Source organism: Megascapheus bottae, chromosome 14 (genome assembly GCF_031878675.1).
Source record: "Megascapheus bottae isolate mThoBot1 chromosome 14, mThoBot2.hap1, whole genome shotgun sequence".
Classification (NCBI taxonomy): domain Eukaryota; kingdom Metazoa; phylum Chordata; class Mammalia; order Rodentia; family Geomyidae; genus Megascapheus; species Megascapheus bottae.
In genome coordinates, this window is record NC_143522.1 from 15,370,542 (window position 1) to 15,391,455 (window position 20,914).

At 38.7% G+C, this 20,914-nt stretch overlaps 1 protein-coding gene across 16 annotated transcripts in view; it reads left to right on the plus strand.

The window, feature by feature from the left end:
* Nrxn3 (neurexin 3) overlaps positions 1-20,914 on the plus strand; it is a 1,458,248-nt gene that overhangs the window by 568,319 nt on the left and 869,015 nt on the right. For 12 of the 16 annotated variants that reach the window (XM_090344617.1, XM_090344623.1, XM_090344627.1 and 9 more), the window contains exon 10: positions 989-1,015. The exons of the other annotated variants lie outside the window; for them this stretch is intronic. In XM_090344617.1, the coding sequence (XP_090200743.1) occupies positions 989-1,015 (27 nt within the window). The remainder of the gene's footprint in view (positions 1-988; positions 1,016-20,914) is intronic. 16 annotated transcript variants of the gene reach the window in all.

Here is a 20,914-nt window from a genome sequence, read left to right on the forward strand (position 1 = left end):
CCTTCTCCTTGAATGCAGTAGGCATTTTGATTCAGTCTGGGCATTCAGGCAAGAAGACAGAGATGGAATTGGTGAGTGGGTTGATCCAGGAGCCTTTGAACCCCTAGCAACCAGAAAAACCAATCAACAGTGATAATATCCTATCATGCTTCCCACGTCACACCCAGTGACTCCTCCCTCCACCCCACCTCTCGAAAATCTGGGATGCGTGTTTGTGCGGTTAGTTGTTTGCAAGTGGCCATTTTATGACAGGAAATAACCAGGTGGTATTAACCCTTTCCTTACCTCTAAGAGAATGGCAAGTCTGCAAATTTCTGTGGCATTTGGGGCCTCAACCTGAGGAAGGGGCGGGAGGAAATTCAATTTTAGAAAAAGAGAAAGGGTTAAACACTGCACTGGGAAATTGAAAGGACAGATTTTTTTTCTTAAATGATTCCCCATGTCAGACTGGTGATTTATCTTTGAAACCCTAATTTCAAAATTGCTTTAATGCTAATTTTGAAGATAATTTTTAAGGATATTAAATTATATTGGGAAATACAATATAACCTGCATTTGGTGGGGGAATTTTTTTACCTTATTTTTTTAAGATTAATTAAATAAACATTTTAAAATCTGGGCTCGAAATACTTTATATAAATAAGTAGGGTTTTTTTTTTCCTTTTGAAGAGAGAGAAAAAAAAAGCAACATTCTTGATGTCCATTGTGGATATATATGTATTCCAGTATATATCTCTATACATATGTGTATATATATGTGTGTGTGTGTATATATATATGTATCCAACTTTACTAAATAATATACTGTACATATACACCCACCTTTAAACTTGTGCATACTGTGTATATATATATATATATATAAATAAAATGGCCACATTTCTTGCGTGTGTCTGTCCCCGGAAGGGTGGACTGATTGTTTTTGGATGTCTGCAGCTGTTACCTTGAAGGATGCAATTTCATCTTTCATTTATTTTTCCCCATCTAGACTGTATCAGGATAAACTGTAACTCCAGTAAGTTTTTCCTCAAGTTTCATTTTGTTCTTTAAAAAAAGAGAAAAACTGACTTTATTTTGTTTACTGTTTTATGAGCTGTTTTTTATTTGGATTCTTTTATTTTTTGACAGTGGAGTTGGGAGGAAACTGGGGTTGGGGTTGGTAAATTGGCAATCGGGATGAAGGCATGGGTTGAGTGGGATGGGGGTGTAGTTTTTGAATTGGAGCAGGTTCTCTTCTCTACCTGCATTTACTCTATGTGCAGAAAAGGAGGAAAGGGCCCATGGATTATGAAATAATTTGAAAATGAATTGAAGTGCTCGTGTGTTGTCTTTGGGAGATAACCTTTGACGTGAACCAAAAGCTGTACAGAAACCAGAATGCACTTCTCCACTTCCAAAAGGTGCAGTTGATAAAAGGAAAGTTCATGACCCAGAGATGGCTGCCAACTCTGACATTTCCTGCCTACCATTTATCAGTAGAGGGGGCTTCTAGAGGGATGGATAAATAAAGCCCTGTTCTTGGTAGTGATGCAACATTTTAACCAAAGATTTAGCTGAAGGAGGAAACACAGAGTATCGTTTCCATTCTCACTCATCCCAGCACCCCAGCTCTTGAAGAAGGGTCCTAAGGAGATACAGACCGAAAATTGTTTCCTCCTCCTCCTCCTCCTCCTCCTCCTCCTCCTCCTCCTCCTCCTCCTCCTCCTCTTTATCCTCCCCCAGAAAATAACACTATCAAGAATTGAGGGAGAAGAGGGAAAGAGATCTAACCATGTAAGCTAGGAATGAGGGAAGATGTTGATGAAAAGGAAAACAGAGAAATATGTCTTGTTGCTAGAACCTGTAATATTAGACTTTTTATACCATTATAACAAGGTATCTCCAAACTTCAGTCACTGAAATGAAAGAAAAGATTTCTTTCTTGTTCAAGAAAAATCTAGGGGGCTGGTGAAGAGCTCTACCACACAATTCCTTTCAAAGAAGTAATTAATTCCAGGATCTAGGGTCCTTCTGTGAGGGAGAGGTGGTGCCTCACCTGAGAGTTCTTTATTGCTGCTTGAGTGGTTGGTACAGAATGTTTCTTCCAACTCTTTGCCTAGATATAGCAAGCATCACTTTTGCTGATACTTATTTGCCAGGCAAGACTCTATTCTCAGAGCAAAGGAGAATGAGAAATGCAGTCTCATGTTATTTAGATCACTAAAGAGTTAATTGAGACTTCTTTCTTTCCAATGTGTGGAACATTTTCTTAGCAGTCACATATCAGAACATTAAAATTTCTCCCCTCCTTGCCTCTGTAAGAGTCTGAAGCATGAATATGGGTTCATACTCTTACCCAGTTGTTACCTATGCGTATACAAGAAATAAGATTGATTTTCAGCCTGTGTTGAGAGGGAGAAGGGCTTTTCTCTTGCTCCTGGGCTTTTTCCCCTGCTGTCATTTCAATAGAAGTCAGAGAATGTCATTGCTCAAGTTTTAAAACAGATTTTCAGTGTTTTTTTCCCCTTGAAGGGACACACTAAATTAAACCTCAGTGAGATTTGAATACATGTTTGTGAATTTGCCTAGTAACTCCTTTCAAGTGTCTGTTCTTTGAAAAATCACTCAGGCAAAACCCTGGGTGATGAAAACCTATAGTTTTCCTTCTGTTCATCTGTGGTAAAACAGCGGTCTGGGAAATGACTATTTCCAAAGGATGGTGTGATACACTTTAAGGGAAAGAAAAGCAGGAGGAAAAGAGATTGCACTTCCGGAGGAAAGGGTAATGAACTAGTGACCAGGATGAAGGACAGTCTGGAGTAAGAGTAATTTTCTTCTGGCCAGCTTCCTTCAGCCTTAGCTGGCTGCCTTCCAGTGGCAACACCTTGCTCCCTTGAAGAGGCAGTGACAGGTATCAGTCTAGCAACCTTTCTTCACCTCTCCCTTTCCTCCTTGCCCTTTTTCATGATAGCTGCAATCTCTGTATCATCCCTCATTCCAAATCATACCACTCTGATTATCCGGTCCCGCAAGATAACAACCCATCAGTTCCTCCTTTGGTACCCTCACCCAGCCTATGAGATTGGCCTTTGGTTGAACTGAGGCAATTGCTGAATTCCATTCATCTGCCAAGAATGTGCACAAAGATGCCTTATCAAGGCAGTTTCAGCTCAAAGCTCAGTTTCCAAATGCAAAGGAGCAACAGAGTTGGCAATCATGGTGGTGATTGGACTCCAGGGTGACCTGGAACTTAGACTTATGGGACATCTTTCTGGAGACTGTCTGGAGGAAATGACCTGTTCTGATAGGTCCAGTGGCCACAAGCCTGGTGGGAACCTGAGGCTTGCCGTCAGAAAACAGGTATGGCATTCTCTTTAGTGTGGTCGTGAGTACTTGCAGAAATGCCAGGATGGGAAATGATTTCTTGTGTTATACCTCATTTGAGTGTGACTCTGTGATGTGTGAATGTAAGCAATAGGCTCTTATTAAGTAGGATGATAGTGTGAATAAGTGTACCAAATATATATTAACAAATATTATTTTTTGGTCTTCCCCTGCTCTCCAAGGTTAGCAGACGGACATTATGACCATTTTCTTAATCTTCTTAGAAAGAGGAGTGTTTAGTGTATATATATATATATATATTTAGTATATGTATGTATGTATACATATATTCATATTAATACAATGGGGGGAATTGTGAGCTTATACTTGGGCTTTATCTTTCCCACTTTTCTTATGGATTACTCTAACTTCAAAAATAGTCTTAATTTTTCTGTAATGAGGCTTACTTTTCCTTTTTAGATACAGGCAAGAAAAGAGGTAAAGTGCCATACAAAGAACATTTTACTAGTTTTTTGTCGTTGTTATTCTGGCTTTCTTTCTCTCCTTCTCTCTGATATCTCTATAGCATTAGAGAATGTAATCTTATCATTAGTCTTGTTTTTTTCTGAGGCTCCCAGAGCTGCATGGTTTAACTCATCCCTCTAATTTGGAAATATTTGACACAGAATAACTGGGAACAACAATTCTTCACTCACTGTCTTTCTGGAAGGAAATAATAGAATAGTCTTTGGTCTCTACTTCTAGATTTGAGTTGTTGTCCACTTGTTCTGTTAGAGTTTAATAGAGATAGAAAATTATAAAAAAAATTCATGTATAATGATGCATTCTTTGTCAAGATAGGAACAACCCACCTGAAAATATCTATTTTTATACTAAATGATTATATTCCATCTTTCCTCAACACCTGATTTTTAAAAGATAATGCATAATGTAATTTCTTCTTAATAAACACTAACATTATTTTTAAATAGCTAAACATATATGTGGGTTAGAGGCATGGCTGAAATAGTAGAACCCTAGTTGTGGCCAAGCAAATCCAATGAGTATGAAGCCCCTGATTTCAAGCCTATCCCCCAACAACAACAACAACAAAAACCCTACATTTGTCCGTGCAATTCAATGTTCAATATCTAAGTGACAGACAGTTCAGCCAATTGTCTTTCAAGCTGGATGGGGGTAGCTCCTGCTGCTTAGCTGTCTAAGACATGGAAGATCATAGTTTAAAGACTGCTTGGTCAGAAAAAGTCAAAGAAATTCCATTGCCAATTAATCAACAAATAGCCAGGATAAAGTTTTACCACAAGCTGTAGGGTCCTAACCACAAGCAAAAAAAAAAAAAAAAGTTAAGAAATAACTGCTGATCCTTGATTTCAAGTCATGGTACCACAAGCAAAACAGCAAAAATTATTCCTTTTGCTCTTGATCTTACTTGTCAAAAATCCCTCTCAGTGGCAGTTACAAATGGTCATGTTCTTGTATATTCTATCAGAGATTATCTATAAATCTTTGAGACATCATTATAGCCTTATTTCCCTCCTCCTCTTCTTTCTTCATGCTAATGTTAGCATATTCTTCTATATCTTATCTTTACATAAATATTTTACAAACTATCTTATGTAAAAGTGTGAAGGTAGTCTTTACTTTTCAGGATCACATAATATTCCATTGTTTCTTTATAAGGGTCACAATATTACATTTGTGGGGGTATATTTTATTCAATGGGCCCCTTACTAAAGTACATTTAGATTTTTTACCTTTTTATCACTATAAAGTAACGCATTATATTTTTGTTTATTAGTATTTATGTGCATGTTAAAGAATGCATTTTGGATAATTCTCTAAAAATGGAATTATTAAGTCTAAAGATAAGTGCATTGTAGATATACATAGGTATTGCCAAATTGTTCTCAAAGAAATTGTACCAATTGATGTTTTTACCAATATAATGAATTTCTTCTTCCTTCTCTTTACACTGTTATCCATACACTGTATCATCATTTTTTTTCAAAATAACTCTGCCAAATGTCATTAACACATGTTCAAATGATAGCATATCAATCACCTTCAGATCTGTTCTAGTATTTTTCTTCTTCAGTTATTGTAGGAATCATTGTCCTTGGCATTTTAGTGACCACTTACATCAGAACTATTTTCATAGAGATCTTGCATCAAAGAACTTCATACGTTGATAGGAATAGTACGTGAAAGTGGCACTGTGTCATATGATTGTATATGAGTCTGCTCCTACATTACTACTGGTCTGTGTTGGAATCTCAGCATAGAGGACTTTTATATAACTGGAAAGAAGAAAGAATTTGGAGCACAGGTCCTTAGTTCAAACTTTGTCTTTATAACTAATGAATCATGTATGTAACTTTCACAAGTTACCTCAACCCTCAGGTTTTCCTGTTGTACAGTGGGAGAATGGAATGTGCTGTACAGCACATCCTCTAGATATGGTGATGAATGCTATCATAATGTATTTTCTGAAAATATGCTCTTTGAACAACTATACATGTATGACAATGAACAGCCAGAAATTGTTATTTTCAGTTGTGGGGCTTGAACTCTGGGCCCGGGTACTGTCCCTGCGCTCTTCAGCCCAAGGCTAGCACTCTATCATGTTGAGCCAAAGTGCCACTTCTTGCTTTCTAGTGATTAATTGGAGATAAGAATCTCACAGACTTTCATACCCAGGCTGACTTTGAACTGTGATTCTCAGATCTAAGCCTTCTGAATGTAAGATTTGCCGAAAGGAAACTCCACACGGTTTAAGAGGCGAGGGTTTATTGAGAGAGGAAGAGAAAGAGAAAGAGAGAAAACAGAACTCCAGCCACACAAGATGGAGTCAGGCAGAAGAAGAAGGACTTATGGCAGGAAGTGAGAGATTCTATAGGGGGAGAAGTGTGGCCACAGCAGAAGTGGATGTGACCTCAGAGGATGAAGAAATACTTCAGACTGGGGGACCTCCCACTGCCTCTAGACATGCCAGTTGCCAAGGTTACAGTCTGGGCGGGGATTTCCAGGGTACACAGGAGTGTGCCAAGGGAAGGAATAATTTCTCCCAGGAAGACCTAACACTGAGTAGCTAGGATTACCGGTGTGAGCCACCAGCACCCAGAAATTCTTAAAACCATACTTTTCCAGGATCTGAATAGATGCTTAAGGAGATCAGCATTTCTAGTTTCTCCAAATTAGATACCGAGGCAATAAATTCTCACCCATAACCAGAGTACATTGCATTCAGCATTAATGATTACTAATAAGACTTCTTATAAGAACATTAGGTCATGTTGCCATTTTTACACTACAATGAATTATCTTAAATAAATACTAGATGTTGAATACTACTCATGAAAATATTTGACTTCATGAGTTCTTAGCTATTTGTTTTTGGAAACTTGAAATCATTTTAATAAAAGGTTAATGAAACCATTCTCTTCAAAATGCACAGATCTGATTAGATGATTACATCATATTTGAAGCTTTAGCATTTTCTATCATGATTTTTATATAAACTAAAATAAAACAGAATTGAAGAGCTTAAAAAAATTGCAACCAGGATATAGATTTCTGTCTAGGAAAAACACTATCTACTTGAATCCTCTGCACATTCCATTATCAGTGACTTCCAAAGTCACCAGGTTTATTCTGATCATAGTGAACATCTGTAATTTTGACCCAAAATGGTTTCTGAAGCATTTTATTTATCTAATTGCCATAATAGAAATTTTGCTTTGTGTGTGCCAGTCCTTGAACTGAGGGCCTGAGTATCTTCTCTTAGCTTTCTTTGCTCAAGGTTAGCACTTTATCAGTTGAGTCACTGCCCCACTTTTGGCTTTTTGGTGCTTATTTGAAGATATGAGTCTCATGAGCTTTCTTGCCTGGGATGGCTTTGAAACATGATCCTCAGATCTCATCCTCCTGAGTAGCTAGGATTATAGGGAGGGTCCCAGTGCCATAATAATATTTTTAAAGAGATAAATTCACTATTACTCTCAGCTCCTATTTCAACGACAAACATCATTAAAGTAAATTTAAATGGAAGCCAAGTCTGAGGGATCCCTGAGCAGACAACACCAAATTCCTCATAGTTGACCTTAGTCTTGCTTGACTTGCAAACTAAAAGCAAGACTAAACTTAAGCTATTTCTTATAAATGCTTGCATTTTTAATATCATATTTTGATTATCTTTAAGTAATTGTACAAATGGATTTATCAGGCCGAGTTCGAACCCCATCACACACACACACGCACACACATACACACGAATAGATATGCAAAATAATAGGTCTAACTTACATTTTACAGGTTATAATTTGAATGCTAGAGTTTCTAGAACAACAAGCCACATAGTAGAAAGTTGTCTAGGATTCAGAACATCTCCACAAATATTGTTTCAATTTTAGAGTCAATTATGGGAAGAAACTTTACAGGCCATACGGTGTTATTTCCAAAATAATTTGTTTTGTGGCTGGTCCATGGTCTAAGGGGCTACAATCACATAGCTTTTAATCTCTGAGTTTATTAGAAGTTAGACATAAGATTTATTTTATTTCTGCCAGTCTTGGGCTTTGAACTCAGGGCCTGAGCACTGTCCTTGGGCTTTCCTCAAGGCTAGAGCTCTACCACTTGAGCCACAGCACCACTTCCAGATTTTTTTTCTATGTATGTGGTACCGAGGAATAGAACCTGGGTCTTTGTGCATGCTAGGCAAGAACTCTACCACTAGGCCAAATTCCCAGCCCCGAGTTTTATTTTTCTAAGAAGTCAGTGAAATAAATCTTTGGAAAATGTATGCATTTCCTTCTCAAAATGAAGCTATTTCAGAGGATTTCTGATTATCTAATATCTATATAAAAGTCATTATTCTGCTTTCCCCAAACCTTACCACCCTGTCAGTAGCATTTCTTTTAGTGGCTACAGGAAACATCTGTTGAGAAATGGGAATTAAGAAGGTAGAAGAATAGAACTAAGTCAATAAACAAATGACCCATCCTCTTGAAGCGCTACAATCAGAGAGGTAAATCTTGGTAGAAATTCTGTGCTCTGATATCTTCTACAACAAAATCGTAAGAAGTTATGAGTCTCCATTGGTCTGTTGGGCAAACATTAAATATCAACATATTACGAAGTGGGAACTAAAGCTCATGGCAGCTGAGCTGAGTGTCTGTGAGTGCAGAGTGAATGGATTTTTAAAAATTTTTAAATGACCACTGTTCTGTTGTCTAAGTCGAGCTGTCCTTTAATACTGACATAAGACATTTTATTCTCAGAATTAGTGGAATAAAAAAAAGGAAAGGGAGAAAGGGTGGGAGGCAAGCAGGAAAGGAAGGAAGGGAAAAGGCAGCAAAGAAGGAAGGAAGGAGGGAAAGAAGGAAAGAAGACATATACCCACTGCTGACATGCTAATTTAGAAAGGATATTATGACCTAAAATCTTGAAAGCTGAATGAACAGCAAGAGGAAGGGAATTAAATTTAGTTCTGAAATCCACGAGATGACAGAAACAAAATTGGTGTTAGCCAGAAGTATGGGTAGGATAAACTCTAAAGCAATAAACAGAAGGCTACTCCTCTGCTCCAGAGATGATAAAAAGCAAATAAAATTAGAAAGAAAAGCTGGAGGGAGGAAGGCATACTTATTTCCTATGAATAGTTTTCCTGTGATAGTCAGAAAATCTTATAATTTTACCTTCATAGAGAAGAACAAAAAAACGAACACAAAGAAAGGCAAAAAAAAGAAAAGAAAATAGGATGAAGCCACCAGCTTACTTATCCCTGGCTAAATAGGGATGACCAAAAGTTTATGAGCATAAACTGATAATTTGATCCATGACAGGTTTCCCTGTCAGTAGTTGGAATATGTAGGCTGAGAGTGTGGCTTCCAGGAAGTCCTACTTGCCAATGAAACAGACACACTTACTTATATTTCAATAAAATAGTTGGAATGTTCAATTGATGAATTGGTGAGCATTTAAATATTTGCTCTGATGCTCTGAAGTGGAAAAAATAGTCTAGATAATGTATCACTAATGAATGACTAGTTATGTGCTCAGGTACCAATCCATAATTTGTTTTAGCCATTGTCCTACATACCTGGTACAAAATACAAGTAGTTGAGAAATCATGGTTAGCCTGAAAATGAAACACAAAATGAAGATACTACTCCTTCTTTCCCTGTTCCCTTTCTCATTTTTCCTGGAGCATTTTCTATTCTTCCCCATGGTAAACATAGATGCTATTAAGTAAATATGTGAAGTCATTTACAATAAAATATGAAGTACTGCCTGTGGTAGTTAATAAAGTTTTATTGAAGCCCATTTTAATGTTCACATATTGTCTATGACTGGTTATTTTGTGTTACAGAGACAGAAATGTGTAGTAGTGAAAGATCACACCGGTTCTAAACTACAATGTATACTAGCTAGCTTTTGCCCTTGGGCCCTGAACTGAAATGACTGATCCTGGCAGCTTTGGGAGAAGGAATTCTCACCCTTCCTATTGTGCTCTTACTTAGAATGAAGTGGAAAGTCATGAATTCATTTCATACAAGAAAATGGCTGACACAACCCCTGTCCGTTAAAACCCTGGAAATTATCTCAGATAAAGTCAGCTTCTTCCAGCCCAGATTCCTGTCCTTCTCCTAGGAACTATTTTACCAAGGAGGTAGTTCCCTTTGACAAATCAAAAAGGTCAGAACAGGTACCTCAGGGGATCTGGGAATGAATGTTTCTGTTGTTACAAGTTCAAATGATCAATGAGAAGTTCATACCATGAGACACAGGCCTAAAAGAGCCTCTGTGAGATTTGTTGCCTGCTTGAATGTTGAGAGGAAGGCGCTTGATTGGGAGTTATACTTCTGTTCAGGCACTTATCTCTCTGTCAAAAGAGATTACAGCTCTAGGTACCAATAAGAAGCGCACAGAGAAGTTGCTGCAGGACAAAAAGCTAATGGGCACTAAGGTTTGAATCAGAGTCTCACACTTACTTACAAACTTGCTCAGCTTCTTTTGCTCAGCTGATGTTCCACTACTTCCAGCCTGGCTTTTTGCTGTGTATTTTGGTGATGGAGTGTCATAGAAGTTTTGCCCACACTGGTTTCAAATCATGATCCTTTAGATCTCAGTGTCCTGCATAGTTAGGACTATAGGTATGAGGCCTGCTGGTACCTGGCTTCAACTGTACAATTCTTAACAATTTCAAGGCAGCAACTACTGGAAACTAAGCCTCAAATCCACAGGACTCTTGAACTGCTTTACTCTATATGCACTGGTTATATGCCTATGAAGCTGGCTCCAGAAGAGGGTCGTACTGTGATCTGAATTTGACAGATGACAAAATAATGACTTCCAGAGATGGTAAAAGTGCTTTGGCTTTTTTGGGGGGACCCATTTGTTCATCATACAATGACTTTAACCTACTGTGCCTGTTAAACACAGCCTGGCTTTGTATAAACTTTAGATGCTTTTAACCTTGCATTTTATGAATTCCTAGATAAATTTTAAATCCTAAGTCCTAGCAACTAAATCTTTTTTTTTCTACCAAGTTTCAAACAGTGACACAGAATAGCTCACCACATTTTCTGGACAATAGAAATAGGTTTTATTTTTGAATAACAATATTCCCGGAACTGATGCACTGTGACTAATACAATGCCTGCATGAAAACTCTGTCACTGAGTGAGTGTGGTCTCTTGACAGCTATCAGTGCCCAAGTCATGATAATGCCAGGCCTACAGCACTTGTGCTGTACACAGTGTAAATGAGGAGTCCAGTTCCCCATACTGTAATATACCACCCCAGCTTTCCAGAGTCTGAATCACTGTTTTATTTCTCCAGTGGACCACCACTAACTAGAAAACAAAATTATGGCATTATCGCACAAATGTACCATTATTACAGAAATCTTTTGGGATGAGAGATGGGAGGGGGAAAAAAAAAGAAAATTGCAGGAAAAATGGCCCCTTTACCTTACTTGTTTGTCTGTTATTACTGGGACTTGAACCGAGGGTCTGGGTACTATTCTTTAGCTCTTTTGCTCTTTCTTAAGTTGGTATTGTGTCACTTGAGCTGGACTTCTACATCCAGCTTTTAGGTGGTTACTTAGAGCTAAGAGTTAACATGACTGCCTTGAATGTTAGTATTCCGATTTCAGCCTCCTGGGTAGCTACAATTGCAGGTGTGAGCCACTGGCACCAGGCTTCCATGCATTCTCTTTAGAACAATAATACTATACCAAGACTTCATTTCTGATAGGATAGCCATTACCTGTCTTTCTGTAACCCAAAGATGAATCAAATGCACTCACTCCAAAGGGAGAGGTGGATGGAAAAGCTATTGGAGCCTATCAGAATATTTTAAATGGAAAGTTCTATTTCTTTCCACCAATGTCACAGACTGTTTGGACAGAATAAGAGCAAAATGGTTTGAAGTTAATAAGAGCAGGAGAACACTTGCTGAGGTCGTGATGACTGCCATTCCCAGTGGCTGGCAGACCATGTCGTTTTGCAGTGTGTTTCTGGAAAGAATAAAATATGCAGGCTGCCACTGAGCAGTCAGGCTGCTTGCCTTGTCCCTGTCGTCTTTCTGGTTTGGGGCACTGCAGTAGGAGCTGACGTGCTGAGCTATTAGACTGTCAGCTTTGAGTCTGGCCCTTACTCAAAACAGTATCAGTAGAAAATGACAGTCTATCTTCAGGAAACTAGATTGATCCAGTACTGGTATTCATGGAGGAGTAGCTCCTTGTAATTTGTAGTATACTGGTTCTGTGTAGCACCATATTTGGTTAGGTCCGATTTTAGTGTCACCGTCTCTAAAGGCATGCATTCATTCTCCTATGATATGGGTGGTATCCTCCCATTTAAACTTATTCATACCAAAGAACCAAATTATTTGGATTCTGTGTATTTGGAGTGACAGGTCAATCCAAATTACCTCCAAGTGGGACATGTTTATGGATAAGGATTTCAATGTGTGATTGTGCATTGGTTTGGGTTTCTCTTCTGAGTTTATAGTTCAGTTATTATTGATCTAAGTCATACCAGTGAGTGGTTGTACTGCTGTCAAGTTAAGGCTGTGGCTCAATAAAGCTTTATTTATAGACTTAGTCATATTGGACCCAATAGCTACAGTTTCCTGGTTTCTGTACTGGGAAGTAGTTAAACTACTCAGGATTCCAAATGGGAATTGGGGACCTATCACTGTAAGTGGTTTTCCTTCTAGCTGATAAGACAGTGCTAAGTAAGACAGTTCTGTCTGATTTACTGTCTTGTGAGGTTTGTCTTCTATGTGGGTTTTTTGAGACCATATTCACACAAAAATGATTTCAAATAATGTGAGATTCAGTAGATTAGATTAAATGGGGTAAATATCTGGTAGTGAACAGAAATGTAGCTTGAGGTACGAAGTTATTCTTAGAAAATCATACTTGCGGATTAGGTGTGTGCATGTGCGTGCGTGTGTGTGTGTGTGTGTGTGTACGTGTGTGTGTGTGTGTGTGTGTGTGTGTGTGTGTGTGTGTGTGTGGTACGTACACATGTTCCAGTACTGGGGCTTGAACTCAGAGCCTCCATATACTCTCTGCTGATACCGTGCCACTTAACATCTCCATTTGTAACTTTTTGCTTGTTCATTGGAGCTAAGAGTCTCATGGATTTGTTTTCCTGGGATGCCTAACACCTTGATCTTCAGCTCTCATCTTCCTTCTGGATTACATATGTGAGCTACTGGCATCTGGCAAGATTGGACATTTTTGATAGTTCCATGGTGGGAGGATATACTCTTGTGAAGGTTTTGGTGAGCTCAGGGACAGTGCCCAGGCCCAGAGTTCAAGCCCCACAACTGACCAAAAAAAAATTCAGATCCACTCTGAAACCAGAATCAAGGCAGTGTTTCAACTGAATACAACAACAAGATCACTGGTTAGCCATTTTGTACCAAATGATGAAGGCTGAATGTGGTCATATGTATTGTGTACTGTGGTCCCAACTACTATTCAGGAGTGCCCAGGATTAAAACCTGAGGCCTTTTCTAGGCAAAAATGTAAGATCTACCTGAAATGTAATTAAAGGGGAAAAAAGCTAATGGTATGGCTTTGGGGGTAATGGCTCTAGTCATTGAATGACCATGAGTTCAAATCCCAGTTATGTTCCCCTCAAAAGAAAGGAAAGGCAAGGATAGGTTTTGTAGAACATGCCCATAATCCTATCATCTCAGCTAACTGGGAGGTTAGATAAGAGGATTGAAGTTTGAGGCAAAGCAAAGAGCTAGCAAGCCCTAAGTCAAATAATAAGCTAGATTTTTTTTTCATACAGGTCTGCAATCTCAGCTACCAGAAAGACAGAGGTAGGAGGATTATAATTCAAAGGCTAGATCAAGAAAATATCTGGGACCCTATCTTCAAAATGATCTGGAGGTATAATTCAAGGGGTATAGATACCTGCTGAACAAGTACAAAGTTCTGGAGCTAGGACCACCAAAATGGTACAGGGGGAAAGGGAGATTGTTGATGAGATCAAAATATCAGATAAGGCATTCATTAAATTTCTAGGTCTCCTATTTTGAGCATGTCACATTCCTACCCTTCATCTTATAGTGTGAGTGTTATAATTCTTGAACTCGAGTTGACTGATTGCTGTCCAGTAGGAAGAACCAAATCGTATACTGAAAGAACTCAGTTTGTTTCCAAAAATGGCTGCATCTGATCTTGTATCTTATGATGATTTTATGAAGCCTTGGAAATAAAAATGACTTAAAATCCTTTGTTTGCTATTGTAAAAACACTAATGCAAGGGAAATTGCCTTTGAGTAAACTGTCATGAGTTAATAGGATTAAAACTTTAAGTCCTTTGCCTCAATTGTACAGAATTTGAGAAAATTGAACAGAATAAAGTTGAACTTAGAGAAGTTAATTAAGAGTTTGTTCCTTGACAGGAGAAGTTAGTTTTCTTGGCTAGGGTATTTAATAGCAATACTTCTAATGAATGCTAATAAATTCTGGGAACTGTTAAGACTAGACTAAAATGCTATGAAATATAAGTTATTTTCAATTAATGGCATAGTATATCATGGATTTAAAAGAAAGAAATCACTTATACATAGGGTAAATCTGCTCAGATGTGTGTGTATGTGTGTATGTATGTGTATGTTTACCTCCATGCTAATAAATGGCTCAAAGGAATGCATAGCCTGACTTATTATTCCCTATAATTGATTATAAAGTTTCTTCTAAGTTATTGACGGCAGGCTTAGAACAATATATTTTTATAAAGAAGGTAAATAAGCTTAACAGACTGGCTTAATACCTTAATACCTTGCTTCTCAGAACTATTCTTCATAGAAACATTAAGGACTTTGTCAGACTGTATTCAGTGAAATTCTGAATTTCTGTTTGATTCTAACTTAATGAAGCTTCATTGAAGTAGAAACCTCTGTACTAACATAATATAGAATTTCCAAAAGCTTAGTTGACAGGATAGTGAGTAAGAGAAATAGTATACTGCATGGAGTGATTTTTTCCTGTCTTTCCTTATCACAGGTCATTATGAAGATTTTTGTAATGAAAAATAAATTAAACCACCACATTTCCCTAGGAATGTTCAATGAAACTGTTTAGCAATAAAACAGTATCTGGGGGTTCCATGTATTCATTTTTTTCCATCTTCTGAGAGAAGATGCATTCATTAAGCATCATAGGTGGTAGCAGCAGCAAATATTCTAAGGGAAACATTTTAAAAACACAGATCATAGTCATTTCTAATGTCACATCTGTCAGAATTTCCATTTTGTATGTCATACTTTACTTCATTCATGTGACAATAATGAAATAATGCTACATTCAATATGTATGGAAGTTTTATTGAACAGCATCAATACTCAGCAAATGTTTTAGACACAATATATTCTTACAACCAGGAATTGCCTTTGATTTGTGCACTTTAATGCAAGAAAAAAATAGGAAAAAAAATGTATCTTGGCCCAATATGTAATTTGAGCCCGCTGATAGCATCATGCTTACAATATTCCTACATACAGAAATCATAGACTCCAAAAATACCATTTCTCCCAACACATTTGCAAGACCCCCAACAATAAGACTCATCATTTAAGGTAGACTTTTAATTGCAAACCACATCATGCAGCTACCAATGAGTTGGTGAAGACAGCCACAAGTCTCACTTTGAAGATAGGTTGGGCAGTAGCCTGTTCACTCATTGGTAATTTCAGTAGACAACAGGAGCATCTGTTGCTTTATTTACTAGAAAGATCTGTGGTTTGGAACGTCAGTGCCTTTCACTTTCTCTTTAGTAATAGTCAACAAAGCCCAGTGGATTTACCATTTCCCTTCACGTTTGCTTGATGCATAGATGACTCCATCATGGAAGTAGGTACAATTATTCTCTCTTCTTTGCCTTTACTTGGGAGCTCCCTAGGAATGGATTATCTACAAGGTAGCTTTCTACTTCCATTGGCTATAGCTGAGTGGTAGAGTGCTCACCTAGCATGAACAAAGCCTTAGGCTCAATTCCTGAAAAAGCCGGAAGTTGTGCTGTGGTTCAAGTGGCAGAGTATCAGAGGTGAGCCCAAGTGTCCAAGGACAATGTTCAGGCCCTGAGTTCAAGCCCCAACAATGGCAAAAAAAAATTCTTTCAGGGCCATGAGTTTGACCTAGTGGTAGAGCGCTTGTCTAGCATGCACAAAAGACCCAGGTTCAATTTTTTGGTAACACATACATAGAAAAAAGCTGGAAGTGATACTGTGGCTCAAGTGATAGACCTCTAATCTTGAGAAAGAAAGTTGAAGGACAGTGCTCAGGTCCTGAGTTCCAGCTCCAGAATCGGCACAAACAGACAAACAAAAACAAACAAAATAGATATTTTACAAGACTTTTAACTTCAAGAAAGTTTAGCTTTATCTCCTGGAACAACAATTATCTGACTGGACCTTTAATCAATGATGGCAAGAAGTCCACATAAGATGTTGACAAAACTCCACCACTTGGCTCAGTGGCTCTTGGAGAGGGAAGATGGTGGCTCCAGATGTTTCACTTCACAGCGAGGCAGCCATTCGTGGGTAAACAACTGCAATTACAGTGTATAAGTACTTCATAATTAAACCAACAGCTGATTGTAAGGTAGCAAATAGGATGAGATGTTGGGACTGGGCTAAGTAAGAAGGAAGCTGTAGCAGTTTCTCTTCCTCTCTGGGTATTTGCTTTGGGAAAAATCCTTTCAGGGCCTTGATAGTACCAATGGGTAAGACCAGCCAGTGGAAAAAAGATGATGGTGAGGTTAAAGATTGTCTAAAGTGAGTATATCAAAGGTTGCTACCACTCTACACACAAGGTACTCTCCTACTCATTTACCCCTAACTTGCAAAAAAGTGGATTTCTGCCACAGTTTAAAAATAATAGGTTAGATATTAGGATCCAAAGAACATGAGTGTTCCAAACAATATCTCTCTGGCTTAGTGATTTCTGTCCCTTCGGGGACTAGGGTGGTCATACAGAACTTCGAAGGGAAGTACCCTGTGTGCTGGGCCGTGTTGTCTCCTTTGAAGCTATGCCAGGCACTGTATAAGATGCAAAAGTCATGAGCCCAAGCACATGGGATTTTCCACACTGACTTAACCTGAAAGCATATAATCTGAACATTTGAAGACCTATTGTGTCCCAGGCACTGTGGTTAATTTAACATTCATGTTCTTGATATAGTCCTTTCAACAACCATACCAGAGTCCTGTTATTAACCCCACTTGAGGTAAGAAAACAAGTGAATTAAACATCATTCTTGAAATATTTACTGAGTACCCATATCTTTAAGTGTTGGTAAGGTAGCTGTGAACAAAACAGACTGTATTTTAGAGAGGGAAGAGGGGCGATTTTCAAGTCAATAAATAAATAGCATGATTTTCCTAAGATTCCATGTTATAGTGAGGTTTAAGGCTAATATGGTAGCATTCACAGTGAGCTGGGGAAGGAAGGTAGTCAGAAAGATTGTTCCTAAGGAGAAGCCACTGAGTTTAGACTAGAATGGGAAATGAGAGGCCAAGAGGTGGCCTGTCTGTCTGTTCAAAGGTCCCATCAGAGTAAACAGTATTTACAGGACAGCTATGGTTAATGTATGGTTAGAGAATGAACAGGGAGGAGATGGAGGTCAGAAAAGGTAAGAGGTAGTAAAGACCTTGCATGACAACACAAAAAAGTTGGATCCTATTCTAGGGACCACAGGAAACATACCCTTTAAGCAGATGAGTGGTATAATTCAAGAAATACACACACACACACACACACACACACACACACACACACACACACACACACACACACACACACATATATATATATATATATATATATATATATTCTAAAGTTTCCTTTGACAGCCCAGGGATTGAGGAATTGTTTCTATATGTGGCAGATACAGAGAAGTAAGAGGGAGGCAGTAAAATTTCTCAAGAAATTGAGTCCCTCTGCCTCGACCTTCCCAACAGGCTGTGTGCTATTTTGTCTGACTTCTAGTAGGAAGAAATTGGAAAGAAAAGAAAATACAGACTGAAAATACTGAAGCCAAAGTTTTGGTTTTGGTTGTTCATTTTGCTTTAGAAACATTAATTGAGCAGTTAGTGTCAACCTCAGGGAATCTTAGGGCAAGCTTGCCTTGGAGAAGTGGGCCTATATGACCTTCAAAGTCGTTCTTGAACTCTAGTTACAAGGGCAAATGAGGGAATTCCCATTTAAGCATCCTATGCTGAAGGACAAAGCTTTGTTTCTGGGTCCTCACATCCAAGGAAGGTGTGATAAAATGCTTAAATTTTATCATCAATATGAGAAGTTTGAGAGATGCCTAGAACACATTTCTAGGTGTGTCTGCAATGTTTTTCTAGCCAGAGTAAAAGCATGAAGGTTAATGACCTAATAAATGGTTAAGCCCTTACAGGATTCCTCATCTGATGAAATTATTGGGAGCTAGAGTATAAATTGGAGACACTGTTCCCAGGGAGATGCTCGGAGGTTCTGTTTTGCTCTGACTTCTTCCTGTAGCTTCCTTTCTCTGCTTCCTGACCACCATGATGTGAAATGATTCTCTCTCCTCACACCATTCACGGGGTGCTTGGGCTGTCACTTCAAAAACCTTTGAGCCAACATAAGTAATTCCTTTCTTAAACTGTTCTCAAGTCATTTTGGTCATAGATGCACAAAAGCAAGTAATAAAGAGGGCCACTCATGAGTCCCTTGAAATACTGTTACTAAATCACCCCTTCCTTCTGATAAACAGAGTTGCCTAACCACGACTCCCTTGGCCACCAGCACACACTAAATAGTGTAGAAAGAAGCTGTGAGGGATAAGGAGCAAGTTATATGAGGGGCACTTAATCCTGTCTGTTATATCGAACACAAAATACAGATGGTATGTAATGGAGGTAGAGGGGAGGGGAGTGAGACAAAGAGAGGGAGAGAGGAAGAGAAAGAAAGCAAGTTGAGAGTTTTTTGGAATGCCTTGCGAGCTCCTTACCCCCTCCCTCCTCCTACCCCACCCCCAGTCCATCTGTGGTGCCTGCATTTGTATACAGGCCCTCCATCTAAAGACTCTCCACCCTTAATCATGTTTTCTGTATGACTGGTGCATCTATCTGCTGATGGCAGTTGTTTACCAGTTCCCTTAGCTGCATGCTCTTTATCATGTATTGTTGATCAGTCAATCCTGAGTATCTTAGGTTAGGAGAGGGGAAAGAGGTGCAGGAGATGGGAAAGAAGGTGGGGCAGAGAATTGCAACAGTAACAGGTGGTGGACAATCAGTTAAGATGGTTCCAAAAATAGCTCAGCTGGGCTGCTAGCTCTGCTGGCAGTCACTCCATATGGGATTTACGCACTTCAGTAAGACTTGCCACCGCCTTTGAAATGTATTCTGCCAGCTGCTCCTGTACTTGCTGGTTGCTGCTGGTGGTGACCGTGGGGGGCAGGCCCTACCTTGGGGAGATAGAACTGGAAGCAATAGGTTGGGGCCAAGGCAGATTCCAACAGAAGAGGTGGCATTTGTCAGACCCTGTTTAGATTCCCCAGGTATGAGGGCATCTATTTTTCTTTTTCTTTTATAATTAAAAAATCACTTTGATCTGGACATTTGGCATCCAGCTTTCTTTTCTTTTTATTCCCCTGTCCTTTTTTAGAGAGGGGGGGAGGAGAAATAGCTCAGTTTTCATCCACAGGGTCTGTCTGTGTGATTTATTTTTTGGTGGTGCAGGTTTCTTGCATGCCTAAAATTATTTTTCTATGATCTTACCTTTTATCAGGATGCTCAGTTCTAGGAAGGAGTGATACCTTGGACTTCCTCAAGACCTTCCTTCTGCACCTAGTTTCTGTGTCTAGCCGTGTAGCACAAATACATTCAAGTGTAGTAAAGTGACCTGCTTCTGAAAGCTGTTCATGTACAAAATGAACTGTTCATCTTTACCTCAAGATCTTTTTGTCAAAAGGAAACCATCTCACACATGCTCTCAGAACTGTATCATCCATTCTCCTTCTAGATATTATATATACATATGTGTTTTTTCATCCTAATGATTCCCCAAACTACTGCATGGGGGTGACTTACTGTCTTGTATACACAGAATACAATTTTAAGCTCTCTCCCAAAATGAGTCTGCTTTAACCAAAACCCTCAAAGTATGAAAATTACAGCACTTGTAAAAGTTAAGATATTTAAATTTTCCAAACCACGGATTCTTAGGAAATGAAAGGAAAGAGAATGTTACTGATTGTGTTATCTGTCATGATGGGATGAAGGAAGAGGAAAAAAAATTCTTTTTCTTTATGAAGCCCAGCTTCAGCTGCTCTCTTGAATATAAATATTGTTATTCAAAAAAGGCTTTCACCTACTTTTTGATAGGCAATTCAAAGAAGCACAGTATGTGAAGAGCGATTTTATCACCTTAGCAAGGGGCTAGCTGTAATGTCGAATGTTCGGCTCCTTGTTCAGAACATCTGATTTCATGGGCAAATTTCATGAGCTGAGATGGAACCAAACAACAAGCAAGCATTTCAGTAAGCATGTTCAGGAAATCTTTCAGAAGGCATGTTCAGAAATTTTGAAGTTGATTGTCTTGAAATCACAACTTGAGAGACTCTAGATTTTAACAATTTTTTTTTCTTTCCGCACCACAAAGAGCTACAATTTGAGCCCTCCCAAAAAGTAGCGAGATGAAGAGCAAATGAAATGGCATGATCATTTAATGGGCTCTGCAATGAATTTATCTCCTGTGGTGTATTCACATTTCATGTTATTGCACAGTTACTACCTGTTATGTACAGTCCACGTCGAGGTATACAAGGTAACAACAAGGGACTTTCAATACACTAGAATTGAAGAAGGTTTGGACTGACTTCCTACAGTATGCTAAAGTCATCTGTTGTATCCAGGATCAGGATATAGTTTGCATTTCCTTCCTTTGGGGTAAGCCTTAAATGAATCCCAAGGTGATGTGTCAGCTGCTCCCATCCCTGAAATCTGTGAAGGTGATGTTCAAGGTCACTCCTTTACATACATTGCCCCTTACTCTCCTCCACCTTACCATCTTGGAGACTTTCACTAG